Genomic DNA, 19,899 nt, shown 5'->3' with positions numbered 1-19,899 from the left:
TCTTTTTTACTTCATACAGACTTAATTAAACATTTAAATTCTTTTCATAGCTTAACTATTTTAGGAATTTTGAAGAGTTTTCAGCTTGGAGGACCCAAGAGAATAGGGAAGTAAATTATGCTTGCTGTACACGAACAAAATATCAACACGGTGAAGAAAAAATATTTTATGAGTGTAACAGAAGTAATTACAAAGGTTGTGTGTTTACTAATATGTGAGTAGGCATATAATGTCTCATATTTTTTAACGATTTGTCAGCTCAGCTAAAAAACGAAGTGTGAAAACTGGAGGCAGTATTCATATTCACGGGACATGTCCTTCAAGAATTGTAGTTAACATTTCAACTGGGGGTAAATAATATTATAATTTTATTGTTATCTACAGATTAACTATATTTTTTTAGGATTTGTGACGGTAAAGTTTGTCGAAAAACATGTAGGACACACTGATGAACCTAAGGACCAAGAGATTATCAAAAGCTGAACAGGAGACTACAGTCGAAAAACTAAGTGCAGGAGTTTCAAATAATAAAATAATTGTAGATTCACGAATAAACGTTGTCACGAGAGGAGATTTGGCTGGCATACTTAATCAGGAAATTTAAAATTGCTAAGAGGAGAGATGCAGATGACATGATAGCAGTAGCACTAAAAGTTGAGGAATGGAACAAGCAAGAAAAAAATTATGCGTTTTTATTCAAGAAAAGTGGTAAGTACAATTATTATTATTTAAAATGTAGGAAAAGGCAATGTATATTACTTTTGCACAAAAAAAAATAGTATGAGTAGTGTTATATTAACTAAATATTTAAGTTTGGTTTGGGTAAATTTAGGTTGGTTAGAGTTTTGTATATATTATTGAGTTATTAAGATGTAAATAAATTTTATTGTCATATTTTATAAGTCAATTTACCCTCAAAATACAAATAAAAGCAGTATAAACACATTGTAAATTTTATTTTATAAACTTTAAATAGAATTAACACATTAACCAAAGTTTACTTGGTCAATGATTAACAACAAATAATCTAAGCGATCATACTTATGCGACATGCGTTTTCCAATCTGCCAAGAAAGTAAAGAGGGCTATGCGGATGCCAACTCTAAACACTTCCGATTCGGTTTGAATCTGGCGCCATAGTCAAAACTAGCCGCCGCGTTCCGATTGGCTCGGCACGTTGGAATATTATTGTATGTTTTGGTTAACAGAGAATTTTGTATCTTAAAATCCCCTTCGGACGTATTTTTTTTTATTTTTTCAAGAATTGTTACGCAGACGACGTGAAATATTTATCCCCGGGCGGTCACGCGCTCAAACGTCACGTTACAATTTACCAACATAATCGTGGTATTCATAAACGTTATAAAAACGATCGTAGCCCTTACCTGTAGCATACTTCGCTGGGGTCCACCCACACGGTCAGTTCGGTGGGCAGTCTCAGGTCCGTGTACCGGAGCCCGCATTTGCTGGCGGCCATTTCCAGCGTGAGATCAACGGGACTTACGCCGTTCACACGAATACAACGATATCCCTGGCCTTTGCTGGGCAGGTCCGGGAACCAGTGCTTCTCAAATCTACCGAACAAACAAAACGAACGTTAAACACATGGATTTAAAAGAAAAAATAAATAAATCGAAGTAAAAATCAATTCCGCATGGTCAAATATTGTTTTCTTTTAATGCTCTCTTTCGATTTTTTTTTTCATTGGTTGACCTCATAGCCCGTGCTATTTTCGAGAGATAAGAGAGTTTACAAATTACATGTTTTCCGAGGCAGATGAGATAACGCATCACAGCCACGGATATCAAACGCGAGTTTTCATACCCGCATGAACCTTTTTTTATCACCTACCCTGAAAATTAGATTAATGGATTCGCTGGCTCTTTATTAATCTATTTATGCAGAGGTTGTTTACGTTCTTAGCTGGATCAAGAAGATGTAACCACAATACAGAGTGCAAAAGTCGTGTTTACGGTATACGGTTACTTCAATGGAAAAAGGTCGACAGTTTCATGCAGTCGTTCTTTATCATAATACAATTATAAATGCTTGTCCTCATACTTCCACAAAAAAAATAAAATATCCAACTGAGGTCTTAATTCTCTTCTCCTACGTCGAAAGAGAATTTTCCACTGTAATAAAAATTTAAAAAATTATATAGTCACACCTCTTAGAAAAAAATAAAAATATTTTTTTACAGTCAATCTGTTGCCCAAAAATAATTTAGCCGAAGTACATTTCTATTGCATAATCTTTTTCTTTCATTTTATGTTCACGTCCAATGAGTTGATAGATTCATTAATTCTACAGCGCAACAGGCCAGCTAAAATCAGTAACTTTCATCTTTTAAAAATTGTTTTCCAGTTCCTTTTGGTACTATGCTTTTGCTTTGCAAAGTACAAATAAATAAACATATTAATATAATTATTATAAACAACGTCGGGAATGTTTGTAACAAGCAAAAAAAAATTGATTTCCTTCTAATTGGAGTTTTTTATATTTTGTCGTTTCTTTTAGCTGCGCGAACTCACGAAAGTAGTCAATCGAGAAGATAGTTGCTTGAACTCAATTGGCTTGTGAAGTTTTAGCGCAGCCCCCTTTACGAATCCGCCCAAAGGGTGCGGCTTTCGGGTAGAGGGCGGAGCAGGATCCATGGTGGGGAGCGTAGTCCATGCATGATGCGACAACTACTGATCGAAACAATGTCTGGCAACGGTTTGGTTTTTTTTTAGCGACATTTACTCGCTAAAGCTCATGAATCCCGGATTTGAATCGCACGACGTAAGAATCGAACGAATCGTGATTCATCGTCGTGCCTGATTCACCTAACCGTAGATCCCTTTCACGAAGCGTTTCGCTGCCGACTCCGATTTAATCGGCGAAATCTCGATATACGAACAATGGACAATTAAAACGATTTACTCGTGGACTGAAAGAGAAAGAAAGGTAGAGTGAGAAAGAGGGTGAGAGGGGGGGGGGGGAGAGAGAGGGAGGGAGTGTGTTTTAACCTAGTTTGACCGGCCATAGCGAAGTTTCGGGTGCTAGTAACTGTAGTAACTGTAGTAGTAAGTGTAGGTTTTTCAACTAATGCAGTTCGGTTTATTGGTCCGCACCCGAGATCAGAGAAGTTTGCAGATGATCCAGAACTACAGCATTCGATTTAGTAACAACCTAAAGCTCGCAGTAACTGACTTAATCTCGAAGGGCGATATCTGGTTCACTTTTTTGCCTTAATCCACAATATTTTAAAAAGTCACCTCATACCAAAGCACAGAACACAGCGACACCAAAGGTGCAAAACTATTTAACCAACTACAGGCAAATTACATTTATTTCTATTCAAAAGACCTATATTAAAACCAAAATTTCTAATATAGGTTCATTTATATAAGGCTCACTTTTTGAGTAAATTGTAATATCATTGTAAGTGGATTACAATATATATACATATCGAGTAAAGTGACGCTGAGAAACAGTATCTATATTGAACATCGCCATTTCGTAGTATGTATAACTTATTGTTCTGGTCTGGTAAACGAATTATTTGTTTGGTACAAAGAGGCTCCCTAATTGCTTCCATTCCTCTTTTATGATCCCAGGAACAGGGTAAACTACCTCAATAAATGTCACCTTTCGCTAATGACGAGGGTTTAAAAGAAGTAGCATTTCAACCCCCGCGTTGCAATCGTTGCTACACGACAACGTTCCAGAAATGGTTCAGTTTTCCAATTCGTCGCGCCTGGCCTATTATCCACACCGATGATGGCTTTTACCCGAGACCTTCCGTCGGGGTATTCGATTCGCACTTATCGCGAAAAATGAAAGAACGAGAAAACGACAATCATTTAACCAGTGGAAACAGTTGTGTCTTTTAATGTTTATACACTCAGACCAATAATGCGCTGTAAGAAGCACAAGAAATCACCTTTCAATTATTAATATATCAATTATAACAAAACCAAAATATAATATTTTATGTACGTCCGTAAATATTTAACCATCAACCATCTATTTAATGTATTGCCTATTTGTTGCATATATATTGATTTGTTTCATTACCAAAACCTAGATATGATTTTTTTAAAAAATCTGTAAATTTTATTTTATTCAGCGATTTAAAAAGTCGATTTTTATTTCTTTTTTTAATATCTAAAAGAAGACGTTATATTTTATAAGAAATTCATTTTAAAGATAATGGATAGTACTGTGTTGTAAATAAGAAAACTAGTTACATTAAAATTGCAAATGCCTAAAACTACAAAATAGGACTTTTTACTATAGAACAGCGTCAAGAGAAAAAAAGATCAAAACAGTCTCCAATGTAAAATACGTTTTTCAAGTTTGACCTATTTACAACACAACTCCATCAAACCAGGTTTCCGACAAAAACTGTTTTACTGTTATATTTTATGCTTGCAATCGTTAGAGGTGATTTGGTAAGTTGAATTTAACTTACAATATTTTCACTTCGCAGTTTTTTATTCTCGCAGTTTACTGCCTGCAGGTTCGTACATAATTGATTTTAAAATTTCATTAGAGAATCTTAAAGCGTTAAAAGGAGTTCTGATATTATGAAGGAGTCATTTTCGGAAAAATCATTATTAAATAAATTAACGTTACTTTTTATATTCAATTTATTTTTTATTTTGTACAATTTATATTAGTAAAAACCAATAGGCGAGTTGATAAATCACAAGTCGTATACGCTCCCACCCTGTTACCCAAAAAAATGGCTTCAGGCGGGTCCTGGGCGTCGCCATCCAACCATCATTAACTATCTGTATTACTACAACGCCTACGCCGCGCCCAAAAGTAGCACAAAAGTCGCTCCCGGGGGGCGTGACCCACCATGAAAGGCTTGATGCGTCCGGTGTATCACGAGGGGATCGAAATTAATACATCGCAAAAAACTATTGGCAGAAACGTTCGAAACGGGTCTCGTTAACGATTCGCATCGGGAAAAAGGCCGCTAACGCAACGAAACGAACGAGAGCGTTGCGCAAAGCCGACTTCGCTTTTTTAAAAGCAACCCAACACGTACGTTTCTTCCGCCACCGACCGCGTAATCCGGAGACGATGGGGGATCGACGATTGACATTTCGATCTGACCCCGTTACTTTTATTCTAATCGGCAACCGCTCATTTGAAACGGTGTGTGAAATGGTAAAACCGATCGACACATTTAATACGTTTGTTTTTCGTCTTCACCGAACCAGCTTAATTAACAGCGGATTCGTCAATTTTGTCGTTTTTGCAACAGAAGTAACTCAAACCGAAAAGTGCCCAGATCCAAATGGACATGTTAAATAAACGAATATTATATTTCCTCTTTTTGGCAGTCTACTCTCGGAAGAGTATGGTGATATACTAGAACCAGAAACATAGTGCTTTTATAATCGTGATTAATTTTGCTAACTGTTTATTACTCCAAAACCGCAGCCCCTTATAGGACACCCTGCCAAGCAGACCCTTACCAGGAACCATTCCAGGACCGTCTTATGATTTACCTACTCCCTACACTAACAATCGGGATACAAGTATATTTTCAATCTTTTTCGCCGATCAATTATTACAATGTATTATAGTATCTATATGTATGTATACTATAGTATCACTATTAGTATACAATATACAGTACTTTTTTAAAACTCGCAAAGTACCAGCATTGACTACCCTATTTGCAACAATTTTTCTTATAGTTGACGTCGGAATTTTGGTCATGCCACTTGTTTTTATTCCTGCTCCTACTTCCGATTCTTAATTTCTTACAAAATTGTAAACATTCAACATTCAACTTGTTTAGCATCCGAAGACAAATGGATCCGTTCTTTTTATTTGCTGAGGTAGTTCGTCTTCTAAATTCAGCTGCTTCATTCCACGGTCTCTACATTTTAATACGTTAAAAAACAGGGACCCTCAAAAAATGTTTAATTGTAAGATTCTACCGCGAATATAATCTATAGTCTGTTGTTTACAAATCGAAGAACTATTTAGAAGACACAAAAATACAAGAAGAAGACTGTTGTTAATTGAGAGGTACGCATAACAAAAATTATTATTTTCAAACTAAATCTGTTCATAGATATAAGAAAGTGATTAACTGATACGAATTAAGGAAAGACCCGGGAGCAAGTGTAAGAATGAAATATGGCCGAACAGGTCCGCACTTTGCTTAGAATTTAATTATTTGGGGTTTGGTTAGGGAAGATACCAAACAATATTTATTTATTTATGTATGTATTTATGTTTAAATCTAATATAAAATTACAAATTATTTATATTACCTAATTAAATTACTTAAAATTATTCACATAATATATCAGTATCACTATCGCTATCATCGCCTGTTCTAATTATTATTTGATTCTTCTGCTTTTTCTATATGTTTAACAGAATTTGCCCAACTTTGTGGAGGGATGTTAAAAACTTCGGTTTCTATAAGTTTGAGGACATTGAAGTTGACACGGGGAAAAACATTTTTACGACGAATGGCAGATTTCAGTTGGTGCCAAATATGTTCAATGGGATTAAATATCCAGTGGTAAGGTGGAAGCCTTAAAACTGCATGCCCTAGATTTTTTGCATAATTATCACAGACGTATTCCTTTTGTAGGTTCAAGCTTTGTAGAACCAACTTTCAAATAAATCAGCGGTGGTGTCTTCATGGTTATCCAGAGAAGAATCTTTAATATTTTTCGCAGACAGAGAAAGTCCATTTGGAATCCAACCATCTTTAGACCCAACATGCAAAATACTTATTCTTTTACCTCTTTTTGATGGCGCGTTTGTTTTACACTTATCAGTTGAGTTAACCCAACCCTTTTCCGGGGTATCATAAGTGTCGAGCCAGGTTTCATCCAAGTAAATATTGGCCTTTGTTGTTCTCTCTAAACCCTAATTTTTTCTAGATATTTTAGTTGCCATTTCCGAATTCTAAAAAATTCTATTAAAACTTGCCTTTTGTCATTTTTTCTTAAATCTGACACCCATGTGTTGAATACATTTCCATAAAGCAGTTCTGCCACATTTAACACCGGTTTCATCTTTTTCTAGCCTCCTAATTAAGATATCTGATGTAGGCACGCTTTGTTCCTCGTATAACTGGTAAATTTTACGCCGTATTATATCTTGATCACTTTCATCTACACTCTAGAAAATGTTTCTTCTAAAGATACTTGCTTGCTGGCACCACGTTCAATAAACGTCAAATAAACATTGTTTATAACTTCCTTAGTCTCAATAGAACACATTTGGGAGGGAGCATCCCTTGAGATACACTAGACTCGCACATATTTTGCATAATTCGCACACGATTCAACACCGCTGTATTACACATGAAATAATAATGATTACTAATAAACTTAAACTAAGTAGTATACCAAACCAAAGAATATTAAACACAGGTAGGTATAAAATTATTTTCTATTACGGACCACAATTTTACCTGAATTTAAATTCCGAAACTTTAGGTAATAATCTTGTTGCATTGTATGTTAATGACCACTCTTGGATAATTCCATTCAAAAGCAATTGGTCACTTTCTTATATCTATGAACAGACCATACTTACCCTCACCGTTTGAACTATCCAGTGAAAACAGCATCGCAGGGTTAAAGCTCGAGAATCAGGTACATAAATACGTACTTAGTGGAAGGATCACATTCAAATACCTCCGGTAATATATACGAACATATTGCAATTGAGACTAAAATCTTAAGATGTTAAAATAAACGCTTCTACTTATTCGAAAATACCGCGCAGCATGAATGCTTAATCAAATTTAAACCGGTCTATTTACGTTTCTAATAAAAATTTCAAGTCCATCTCAGGCAAGAAGTACTTAATGCAGAATAAACATCCGTTGGGATGGGTTTTACCTGCGAAGGTCTTCGGTTAAAGCACGTCAAAGCAATAAATGCACTATATTTTTGGTCGTATTATACTATGCGATGCCTCGTTAGGACGGATTGTGGGCCTCCATCCTTCTCAGTCTCGTGCTGCTACAGAAACTTCGTCTAAACTTTGGACTAAAGTATCAACCTCCCTGACGGTCGTTTACAATCTATTTCACACTCCACGATTAGCTTTTCGAGGCCATCGAGACCGTCCTCGCTATATGTCCAAAGCATCTGAGGTAAGACTGATTTATTTTCATTAAAAGTGTTGTGTAACGCACAGTTCGTTGGGGTCGGTGCTTTGTGTACGATAACGGAAAGATTTTTCTGTGGGCCTATATTTCGATTGGCGGCGTTTAGAGTGTCTCAGATGCATAAGGGCAAAGTGGTTAATGGTTTCAGTTTGTTCTGATTGTTCTTTTTTTTTAATTCTTCCTCACATCTGCCTTTATTTGTTACGCGGAAGCCAAGGTAGTTAAAACTCTTAACGCATTCAAAATCGGAATTTTGCTACGACCACATTCCTGATTCTCTCCAATTTACTCAGTAGTTGGACTGGGGCAGTATGATGAGCATATCTGAGGTTCATGATCTTTTTGCCACTCAGCTTTATTCCGCCTCTCCAGTCTGATTATTTTTAACTCGAAAAGAAATGGGTAATAGAACACAATTTTTATTTAAATATATTTTCGTAGATTGTTGGCGACCAAGTCCAAGCCTTAGAAAAAGCAGCCAGACAGAATCACCACGTACCTTGAACCGTACATGGACTAAATTTTTTTTGCCACACAGCCACCAGCACAGCTGGAAACCGACGGCATAACGACAACAATTAATTAGTTTCAGTAACATTTAGTAAACCGAACCAGGAAACATACTAAACTTTATTTCGTCAATTTCGGGTCACAATAAGATATTTTTAGTCAAAAATTCACAAGCTCCATTATATTATGTTACTCAGGTCGGCAGATTCACTTTCAAATCTGAAAACGAGATTAGGTAACTAGAACACTACGCAGAATTTAAACCCATATAATAAATATTGAATTGTTTCGAAAAAAATAAAAAAAATATAAATTCCAATTGTATATTAATATAAGTTTTTTTATAGTCAATCAAACGGACCAAAACTACGTATCCAGTAAACTCAAACAGTATAACGTACTTCCGGGTATTGCGTACATATTTTACTGAACCGACCAAAATACTTTTGATTTTTCAGTAATCATTTGCGAGGTTTTCTATGAAATGTGCGTGTCCGGTTGACAGTTTCCACTTTGTTTTGTGGAAAGGTGCGCTGGCACGATTTTTTAAGTTTATTTTTAAAATGGGGGATCGGCGCAAGTCTTTAACTGTAAAAGAAAAAATAGAGATTATCGGAAGTATTGAGAATGGCATCGGCAAAAATTAGAATTCCTGTAAGTTCAGGAGTAGATAAAGCTCTTTTACGATGTTTTCTAGTTCGAAGATCCGGAAATATTGCAATAAATGGTCCAGTTCTGAAATCCAAAGCCGAAGTATTAGCCAGAGGATTACAGGGTGAAGATTTTAGTTGTTCTACAGGTTGGCTCGAACGTTTTAAAGTTCGTCACGATATGAACGTCGGAAAAATTTCCGGTGAAGCGGGAGATGTTAACAAACAAGCTGTACTGAACTGGTTAGAGGATAAGTGGCCCAGTATTGCACGAAATTAAATGTCTAGGGATCTTTTCAATGGTGACAAGACCGGGCTATTTTACAGAATAGAAAAATATTGCTTCTGGTTGACAATTGTGCAGATCATCCAAAAAATCTAATCCTTTCAACATCACTATCCTAGACTCCATAAAATTATTTGCACAATGTTGGAATGAAGTTACTTCAACCACTATTTCAAACTGCTTTCTTCATGCAGCTCTGATAAAATGAAAGATGAGTTTGATTCAGACGATGACTTACATCTGGTTCAGTAGTTCGAGAAGTACAAAAATAATGACGACGATGACTGGGAGCGCAATAGCGGCCAAGATCTAACCAACATTGAAAGCTGAGATGGATAGCTTCCCAACTGTTGATGACAATTTAATAACAACGGAGTTATTAACGGATGATGATATTACTTTTATTATTAATTATTATTAATGTTACTCAAAGCCCTGAAACGAAAGCGATGAAGTACCAAGTTATTCTCAAGCGCTTTGTGCCCCTAAAATTGTTACACTTTTTTTACAATCTGCTGATAATGTAACTGATGATATGCAAGCGTTCTGGAAGGTTGAGAAGCACATCGAAAATATGAAATTTTATTGAGAAAAAATAAACAAACAAAAACGACGAATTTTTTTTACTTGTTACTTGTAAAGTTAATGCAGATAGATAAGTTTTCAGTTGAGTTTAGTATCTTTCGTTTTTTAGTACCTATGTTAGTGTTTATTAGTTTTCTGTTTTTATATAAAAGAAAAATATGTACGTACCTACATTTTTTTTTGTTTTCTTTATAGCGTACTTCCGCTTATACAGTACTCATTTTCTAGTCCCCAGTTTGAATGCGACCGACAGACATTTTTGTTACAGGTAAATCGGAAGATTTAGTTAGTTTAGTCTGGTCCATCTAAGTAGTTTCATTCCCATTTATAATAATAATTAATAATAACACTCAACCTACAATTTCCGTCAATTAATTATTTCAAATGATAAGACGAAATGATTCAAAAACAGTTAACAGCAAGGAAAGAAAGCCATGTCAAACATGCACCTATAATAATTTAATCAAATTAATTATAGAAAAAAGAAGTATAAGCCAACACATAAAATAAAATTTTTCGGTAATTTCAAATATTGAATAATTTTTAATGAAACATTGATAGGTAGAGTTCATTTATTATTTTTGATGCACAACTCATTAAACAAAAAAAATTACCATACAATGGTGACTGTTTACTGTTAATGGTTATATGACTTTTTTTAGGCCAATAAATGTTTGGAAGCTGTTTTAAGTGCTTTGATTCTTATTAGGGCCCACGCTATCGCTGATCCTTTCTCTTGGTTGCCTCATCCGCATACAACAAACCAGGCGGCGTTGCCAGACCGTGCAAAATTTCCTCTCCGGTCCGATTTTTCGTGCAGTCGGTATAAAACGAGACGTCTCGTGACACAATTCAAACGAACAATTAAAATAAGTCGGCCGCGGGAAATTAAAATTTTAAATTCGGCAAGAGGGGTTTTTGTGGATCTCAGGACCGGCCAAGGTCTTCGTCGTCGTTGTCATCGATTTGCGGTAAAGCAGGAGGCGATTTTGCGCAAACTAATCGTTGCGCCACAACGCAGAATCACAACACCGTGAAATTCGATATTCGGGTTGTTTTTCTGAATCGTAAATAATATAAAAAAAAAGAAGCACGACGGATTTTAACGATGACGTTTAAATTGATCGCGAAATAATCTAGCACGTAAAATCGTCAATTACTGACGTAGGGATAAAATTCTCCTTTTTTATTGTTGATGAAAAAGCGGTTAATGCAGACAAGATATTGTATAGATAATTTTTTACAACAAACATAAGATTTCAAAAAATTGACCATTTTTTTGCGGTTTCACACTATATTTATGGTGTTTTTGTTAAAATTTAAAAATTACGTCGCCAATTCCTTAGTTGACTCGCGTGACTCGCCATTTGCAAAACTGTACAAATAATTATCAAATTTGCAACATCGGTTACAACACTATTACGCTGTTACACTCTTTAGTAAATTTCAACTATAAAATATTACAGAAGCTAATTAAAGTTGGCAGAAACGTCAAAAAAGTCGTATACTTCTTTTTGATACATTTCATACGATTTTCACGAGGTGTTTTGCATATGTTTTGTAATGTTTAAACATAATTGTTAAATTTGTAAAATCAGTTGAAAAATGAATTCATCGTAGTTAATAGGATATTATGCAACAAGTGTGTTAAACGGCATGTCGCGAGTGTTTAATAAACGAATGCCTTAAAAGGTTTCCCAAACGTATTGCTTACTATACTTTTTCTACGACCGTTAGTTTTTGGGTACATTTTTGCAAAACAACAACAATACATTCACTGATATGACCCTCAAGAATTGACAAACGTCAGAATTCAAGCGGTGCGGTAATATTTCCGAAAACATCCGATTGCTCCCAAACCTGTGCGGTATTATTCCGGGAATGTGGCTCGGATCCATCGAAAACGAAAATGACACTAGATCGATGTATACTCGTAATTAGGTATTTTACAGAAGGGAGTAGAACAAATTATAAAGGTAAAATCACCCTCATAATTATATATATATATATATATATATATATATATATATATATATATATATATATATATATATATATATATATATATATATTTAATATTTTCTTTTTCGCTATTTTTGCTAAAAATATATTTCCTGTAAACATATGGCATGAAGGTAGTGGAAAGTAATATAATGAATCGTTAAAACACGACCTTCGCAATATTTACATCGCAATACTTGTAATATTTTTAGATGTCTGTACGGTAATTGTTCCGGGAATTTCCGTACACATGTGCCTTTCATATCGCATATAAATAGATACAACTCTGTATTAAATAAAAACAAGACAATTTTTATCTGAAGTGTTCAAATCCACGGTATATATATATATATATATATATATATATATATATATATATATATATATATATATATATATATATATATATATATATATATATATATATATATATATATATATATATATACGCGATTACTTTGTTTCACCTTGTCTAAAGTACAATAATTTTTTGTTCGCAGCTATGCATTATATTATCCCTAATATTTATAAAATATAACTTGATCTTCTTTTATATTCTTTCATTTTTACTTGCACTATTTATGTTTCCTTCATATAACATATATTTCCTTGCTTAACCTTAGCCAAATCATTATGCAACATTTTTTTAAAATTTAGAAAACGTGCTTATTGCTTTAATTTCATTCTGTAAATTAACATAACGTTTTGACATATGGCATTATTATTAGATCAGATTTAGATCAATACTTAAACAATTTTTTGTAAATTGATATTATAAAATTTTAGTGTTTTTTTTATGTTGTAGATATATTTACAATGTTCAAAATCTCTTCATTTATTTAATCCCATAATTTTTACTTTTATTTTTTTTTGTAAATAGTTTCTGTGCTAATAAAATTTTGGTCTGCAGTACCAGTCAGCTCCCAAAGTAAATATAAGAAGAAAAAGTAACTTCTATACCCAAATAGTTTATAGAATTGACTTTTTCCAATGCCCCATTATTATTATTAATATTATTATTTGGCGTTTTGATTGCCACACTAAATGTACAATTTGAAATAAAAAGAAACGTTTTTTTACTTGGAATGCCTGTTGTGACAACACTAATGAATACTTTGAGTTGCTTAGACAAACAATCCTCTAATGAAATTGTTCAAACTATTTTGATTTACTCATTAATTATATTTGTAATATAAAACATTTACTTATTTCTCAATATTACTTATTGTCTCAATGTTTTTATTCTTCGCATTGTGATTTTTTAAGTATCATTTGTTATTGTGTAACTTTGTTTTTAATAAGGTTCTATGCTATTCGATTATTATTTAGTTTCTCATAGTTCAGATTTTTAAGGTCATTTTCGGAGTCCCCAATATACTAGGTTTTATTAAATTTAACACATTTGCTCTCCTGTATTTGCCAATCTAGGGAAAGAAATTGTAAAATATATTTTTAAAAAATATATCAATTACGAAATGTTCGATAAACATACAACTTAAAAATTAAATTATTGATGCGCACAATTTAGCTTTACGATTTCGTGGACTCATCTCTCCAGTAAGTTACAATTCGAAAAAAATTGAAAGATCTTTTACTGTTAGTATATACAAACTTTATAATAACGTTCCTACTAAACTAAAGAAGCTAAACCCAAAAAATTTAATTTTAATTTAATTAATTTAGTTTTTTATCTTTCTTTTTTACATAAAAGAATGATAATCCATTCTTTGTTCATTTTATTCATAACTACGTATATCTGGTCAAGTGTTCCCTCACTCATCAAGTAGTATACGAAATGTTAGAATACAAAATGTTCAATTATTTTTTAATTTTTATTTTAATTTCTATTTTTATTATATTTTAATTACCACAAGGGCCAGAAAGATGATCATTTATGTTTTCTGGTCCTTCTTACACCATAACATTTCTAGCACATTTTTATAGCTAATTTTAGTCCCTTTCCTTTCTAATCTACCCACGTGTGACGTACACGTTCAACCGCGTAACGAAACTAAGTTTCTCGACAAACGACGGCAAAACATTTCTTTATCTGAATAACTCGTACGCATAAAATGGCGTGCGCCGAGGGAACATCCGTTCAAAACAAAAATATCGTTTTAACGTCAACAGGCTGCTCTCTCTCTCACTCTCTCTCTCTACTTTTGCTACGCACTAACTTTATGGTTTCGAAAAAATAAAAAAGCGGATCCCGCCGCCCGCCTGGTCATTGACTCTCGCGCACAGGATTGTTTGTTTGTACGAGGTGTTTTGGATTCGAATGCGACCTGATTCGAAAACGAGACTGTTGTTTGCCACCTCCACCGGGCGTCCTCGAAAACCTAATTTTCCAATGCTTATTAATTTCTTCTTTCGAAACGCGAATTTGGTAGCGCATTATGTTGACGTAATTAATCATCCATTATTTTATCATTTTCGCCGTATTTATAGTCGGTTCTAACCAACAGAACCGTAATTTTTAACATACGGGTCGATTGCCGTCGCCTCGACATTTTTAACGCGAATTGCACGAGATTTTACAATATTTTTTTTTGTACTTTATCGACACTGTTAAAGTCTCGATATTATTAATTTAAAACAAAACAAATTCTGATATTTTCAAAAACTTCTAAAACCATTTGGACATACAATGTGTCCATGATAAGGATGTCTACCATGGGGATATTGGAACCCATAAGAGATACGAAGATGGTTAAATTAGGAAGAAGTGTGTTCGTAATAAAAAACGCTATTTAATACATGATGTAGTTTCTGTTTAAATAACTTTTTAAATAACACCAGAAAATTTCGGGTTTTTGGCGTATCTTTATTTACCTTCTTGGGAATTTTGCAACTTTTTTCTAATTTGACCATTATCTTTTATGGTTTCCAGTATCCCCATGATCGATATCCGTGTCTTGCAAAAAAAAAATTCAAATATGCCTTTGTTTATTTAGTGTGCTAAACGCAAAAAAAAACATATTTTTAGTTTTGAAATATACATACAAACGATAAATGATAAAAATATTTTAGCTCCTATTAACTTTAGTTTTTTTTGTTTTATCCAAAATTTTCACAGTTCTACTAGTATCGTCTGACAGAAATTAGACTGGAAATTTAAAATTGTATTTTAGACGAAAATGACGTCATTAGCGATTTTTAAACCAATTTAACTTCGACAAACGACGTAGTCGTATATTCGATAAAGATAGTTTAAATAAATTTAAAGACTTCAAATACATTTATAAGAATTTATAAGATGCTAACGTAACAACACTTGAGCAGAGAAAACCGTTACTTGACATTTAATGTTAAATTGCTTTTAGCGTATCCTCAAGCTTAAATTTCTCATATAATCCCCGAATAGCAAACTTCAAGTTCGAACTCGCAAGAGATGTTGTTGGAACATTTATCTGCTGGAATGAACTCTTTGCTTACTTTCGGGACGGTCGAAGTAGATCTATTTACTATTTCTAGTAAAAATTTAATGTTGTGACGAGCGAACCGAATGGAACGAAACAGGCCCTAGTCCGGCTCCGTCTGCGTTCCAAGAATTTGAAACTTGGGATCGGAACGGGGTGGAACAAGAGAGAGCAGGCGCTCCGTTCTATAAAAGCGGAGAGACGCGCTCGCTAGTGAGTCGGTCGGAAAAGGGAAACCGGAACGCGCAAATATAAATAAGCGACGAATATAAATAGGAGACGTTATATAAATTGTTAGTAGTGTGTATTAACTTTTTTAGTTCGATAAATTCTAGGCGGAGTTACTTGATGACTGTTTTTAATCAAAAATATTGTAGACGATTTGCCTACTGGTTCAGTAACATGACACCTGTGGAACTTGTTGCGTGAGGTCTACTATTAGGTTATGCAACCACTTTCGTCGATGCAAAAAAAAACATAAACGTATACGCCAGCTTCAGTTGGTTCACGCTGTATATAATATGTCTCCTCAGTGAAGTTAGAACCATATCAGAAAAACTTTTTTTTTAATTTATTTCAGTAGTATACGAGATATGGCTAAAAATATGAATTTGACTTTAGAGAAGTACCTTCTTATAAATTTGACAATATCGAAAAACAACCACCGTAGTTTTACGTTCAAATATGCAATTAAACACATTAACATTGAAAAATAGGTTTTAGCTTATTTAATATCGTTTCTATTTTGAAACATATATTTCTTGTTATTATAAAAGTCACGATAACCTTCTCGTTTCTTAATGTTTTCTAACAATTTTGCAATTTAAAGACGTAATGAATGGATATGCATTAATTTTGCTAATAAAAAATACATACAAATATTAAGTTGTGCAACTTACGTAATACACATTCTAGAAATAAACTAATTCCACTAGTGATTCGACACATCCACCGTCTCGTTCAATGCATGTATACCGTTCTTATCAGTTCCAGAAATTTCCCAGCATTTTTATAAAATTATTCTTTCCTGCAAAACTTATTTGATACGAGGTAATCGGGGGAATCTTGTCAAATTTAAAACTACTCTGACAAACCTCAAATACTACTGCAAAAAAAAGATATAAGACGGTATTTCGGATTTTTTCCTAAAATTAATAAAGGTGTTCATATGATTGCAACTTGCTCAGATATATTGTATAAGCGACAACAAAAACTGCGATGCGCAACTCAATGGTTTAGAATTTAATACTTTACGCCCGATGAAACAGCAACATATCGAATTACACTTAACATTGTACTGCGTAGTTTATTTTACTTATTGGGAGAGCAGCAATTTTCAAATAAATAAACACGAATTGAAACCTACAAGAGCATTTGACTGACGTTTCTTCTGTCAAATTTTGCAACCACCATGCAAACTAAAAGTTATTAACTACATTATTTCTACTTTCTGCAACCTATTCTACGAGCCAGATATTCGCCTTTGTTTTTTAACGGTGACGATCGATTTTTTAAAATTGTATTTATTAAAATGTATCGATGAGACGTGATAAAGTGTTTGAAATATGACAAAACCGTAATTTTCAATCTAAAAAGAAAATCATTGTTTATTGAACTCCATCAAAATGCAGGGCGGGGTGAAAATGTATCAATTAAAATATCTATCGTGAAAAATCATCGTCCAACGTCGCACCCGAAGAACTTGGCCCCGCCGCAGTAACGATATCAAAGAGAAACTCGCGATAATGAGCTGGAAGATAATGAAATTAAAAAAAGTCTAACGACAGGATGCAATTTATCACTTTATCGATGTGTTTATTCCCCCTGACAGCTGTGTCAGCTTTACTTTATCACGACGTTGGAAAACATGGGAGGTATATTAATAGTTACTTTACAATGCATATAATTCAATAATTTTCTAGACTATTAATGACCTGCGGGGATATTGCAACGGCCGCAAAACCGCGAGAAGAAGAAAAAAATAATCCGGAAGCGGAAAGAAAGCTATGCATTCCGAATGACATTACAACCAAAGAATGGTTTAATAAAATCCCAAGGAAACTGGGCCAGTGATAAACAGAAACACCTGCTTCGCGTTGAAAGATGTCTTAAAATGGACGGAATAGGGGTTCTAACCAAGCTTGATTTAGTTGTATTTGAGAGTCTGTTGGTTAGTTAAAGAGAATTTATTCGAAATTTTAAAGTTGGGTTTAATATCGTCGCAGCAAACATGAAGTTTGTCATTGATTAAAAGATTCAAACTCTATTTGAATTTTAAGAATACTACGCCAGATTAATTGATTTACAAATAAATTAGTGAAGTTTCTATTTCTTTAAAAGAAAAAACAATGACTGCGGGGTCATACTTTGGCATTTGGAAACAACTTTAAATTTCAAACAACTTTTCTGCCTCGGCGCCAAACCGCTCGACTAATCTTTATATAAGAGATTTGCGAGTCCGGCCCTGGACAAACGTAACTTTCGTAGAAAACTTCAGTGGGTGCAGGATATCCAGGACCTTTCATTCATGACTTCATGCGATGTTGCCGTTCATCAAGCACTGCGGTTTTCCGGAGTATTTCATTCAAACTACATGCGGCGTTGCCAAGCCACAGAATTTAACTTTCCCCCAGAGGAAGTTTAGCGAAACTGCCCCTCCTATCTATGATCGACGCCGGTGTGTACGTCTGCGGAACCAAGGCTCTCCACCGGTAACGTTGCCAGAATCACATTTTAATTTAGATATGCATTTTTAATTAAAAATAATAAACGGTTGGAAACATTTTAGTTTGTGATGTCCGTTTTTATTTCTAGATTCAAGCGCATTTAGGATTTGCTTTGTTACCGGTCATACCAAACAGTTTATCAGTTAGATTGAAAGGAGCAAAAACTGACCAGAACTCACCAAAAGTGACATAATATTTAATTGTGCAGTAAGATTAATTAATCCGTTTGCCTCAGAAAAAACTAGTTTTTTGTTAGTATTTGCTACATCCCTTCGTCAGTAAAGTGCCATCTGACAACGTCGCGAAAATTTCTAATGGGCACGTGCGACGTCTCCACTGTGTTGTAGCCTCGGCATTTTTAGGCGAAAGTGGTGTGTGTTGGTTGGGCTTCCCCTACGGTTTATAGCCTTGTTTCTCTACGTCGGTCTGGCGGAGGTGACGTCACGCGCCGAGTCCTCCGTTCTCTGACGCGTCGCCCCTGGATTCGGTTTAGAAATCGATACGCGAACACATGTCATATTGTGGAAAAAAAAGTGAATGCCACGGGAAATAGTCGTCGCTATACGCGTTTTAAGTTAAACATACCAGAAGGCGACATACCCCCACCCGGCAAAACCTTTATAGGGGCGACGCGGTTATACGGGAGGGGTGTCTCGTGGGAAGTCGATGGGGAATACGGGCAACCGAAAGTAACGGAAATGGCTTTTGAACGCGTCACGCCGTCATAGGGCAACATGGAAAGAGGTCCAAGGACGACCACCCGCTGACTGACTGCTCTGGTCTTAATAACGTCGACAAAAAAAAAACGCTTCGTTACTAGGTCAATAATGATCATTATTATTGTCGCAGTCGCCTGCGAGATTAAATTTCAGGCTCGCACCCGACATAGGGGGTATAGTATACGGGTTGATACTTAACAACTCAACCGTACAATTTCCTAAAACGTTTGGTGTTCTTTGTTTATTACTAAACCGGAAGCGAGTGGTAAACCGCAGACGGATTATGGTGTACCCGGTGTCGCAGTTTTGATGTGACCTTATATGACTACGCTTTTAGAAGACATAAACAATCTGACAATCACAACTACGAGGGAGAATTGAAAAATTGACGATTTCAAACGATTTATTGTTATTAATTAAATGGACTCTTATGCTTCAATTTCAAGTAAGATAGATGATAGATGTTATGCTTGTAAATATTTGATTTTTGATTTTTATTTGATTTTTAATTATGTTACATTACTATTAACACATTATCAAAAGTTAACAAATATCAACAATATTTTATTGGGCGAACTATGGTATCTTAGAATACAGTGTGTTTGCCCAGTAACGTTGTTTAAACAATTAAAGGTTGTTTCCTTAATGTAAAAGTTATAGTAGAGATTTTATTATTTTCCAGTTTATTTTTTACTCTATTGTATGATTTAACTCTTAGTTCAGGAGGAAGACCATTGACCAGTACAGCAAATATGTTTCTGGGCCGTTATATGTTTGGGGTTATGTAGAGCCACATCGTGCTGGACCTTGTGTTATAACCATGATTTGTTGTGGTTTTAAAATCGTTGGTTTTT

General features: G+C 34.5%; 1 protein-coding gene across 1 annotated transcript in view; it reads right to left on the bottom strand.

The window, feature by feature from the left end:
* Positions 1 to 19,899, bottom strand: part of LOC132707197 (protein BTG1-like) — a 62,489-nt gene that overhangs the window by 27,452 nt on the left and 15,138 nt on the right. The window contains exon 3 of the mRNA XM_060678941.1: positions 1,386 to 1,574. Coding sequence (XP_060534924.1) covers positions 1,386 to 1,574 — 189 coding nt within the window. The remainder of the gene's footprint in view (positions 1 to 1,385; positions 1,575 to 19,899) is intronic.

The sequence above is a fragment of the Cylas formicarius genome, unplaced genomic scaffold, assembly GCF_029955315.1.
Source record: "Cylas formicarius isolate icCylForm1 unplaced genomic scaffold, icCylForm1.1 PGA_scaffold_9__14_contigs__length_23061073, whole genome shotgun sequence".
Taxonomy (NCBI): Eukaryota; Metazoa; Arthropoda; class Insecta; order Coleoptera; family Brentidae; genus Cylas; species Cylas formicarius.
This window is presented reverse-complemented; position numbering and strand designations above follow the sequence as displayed.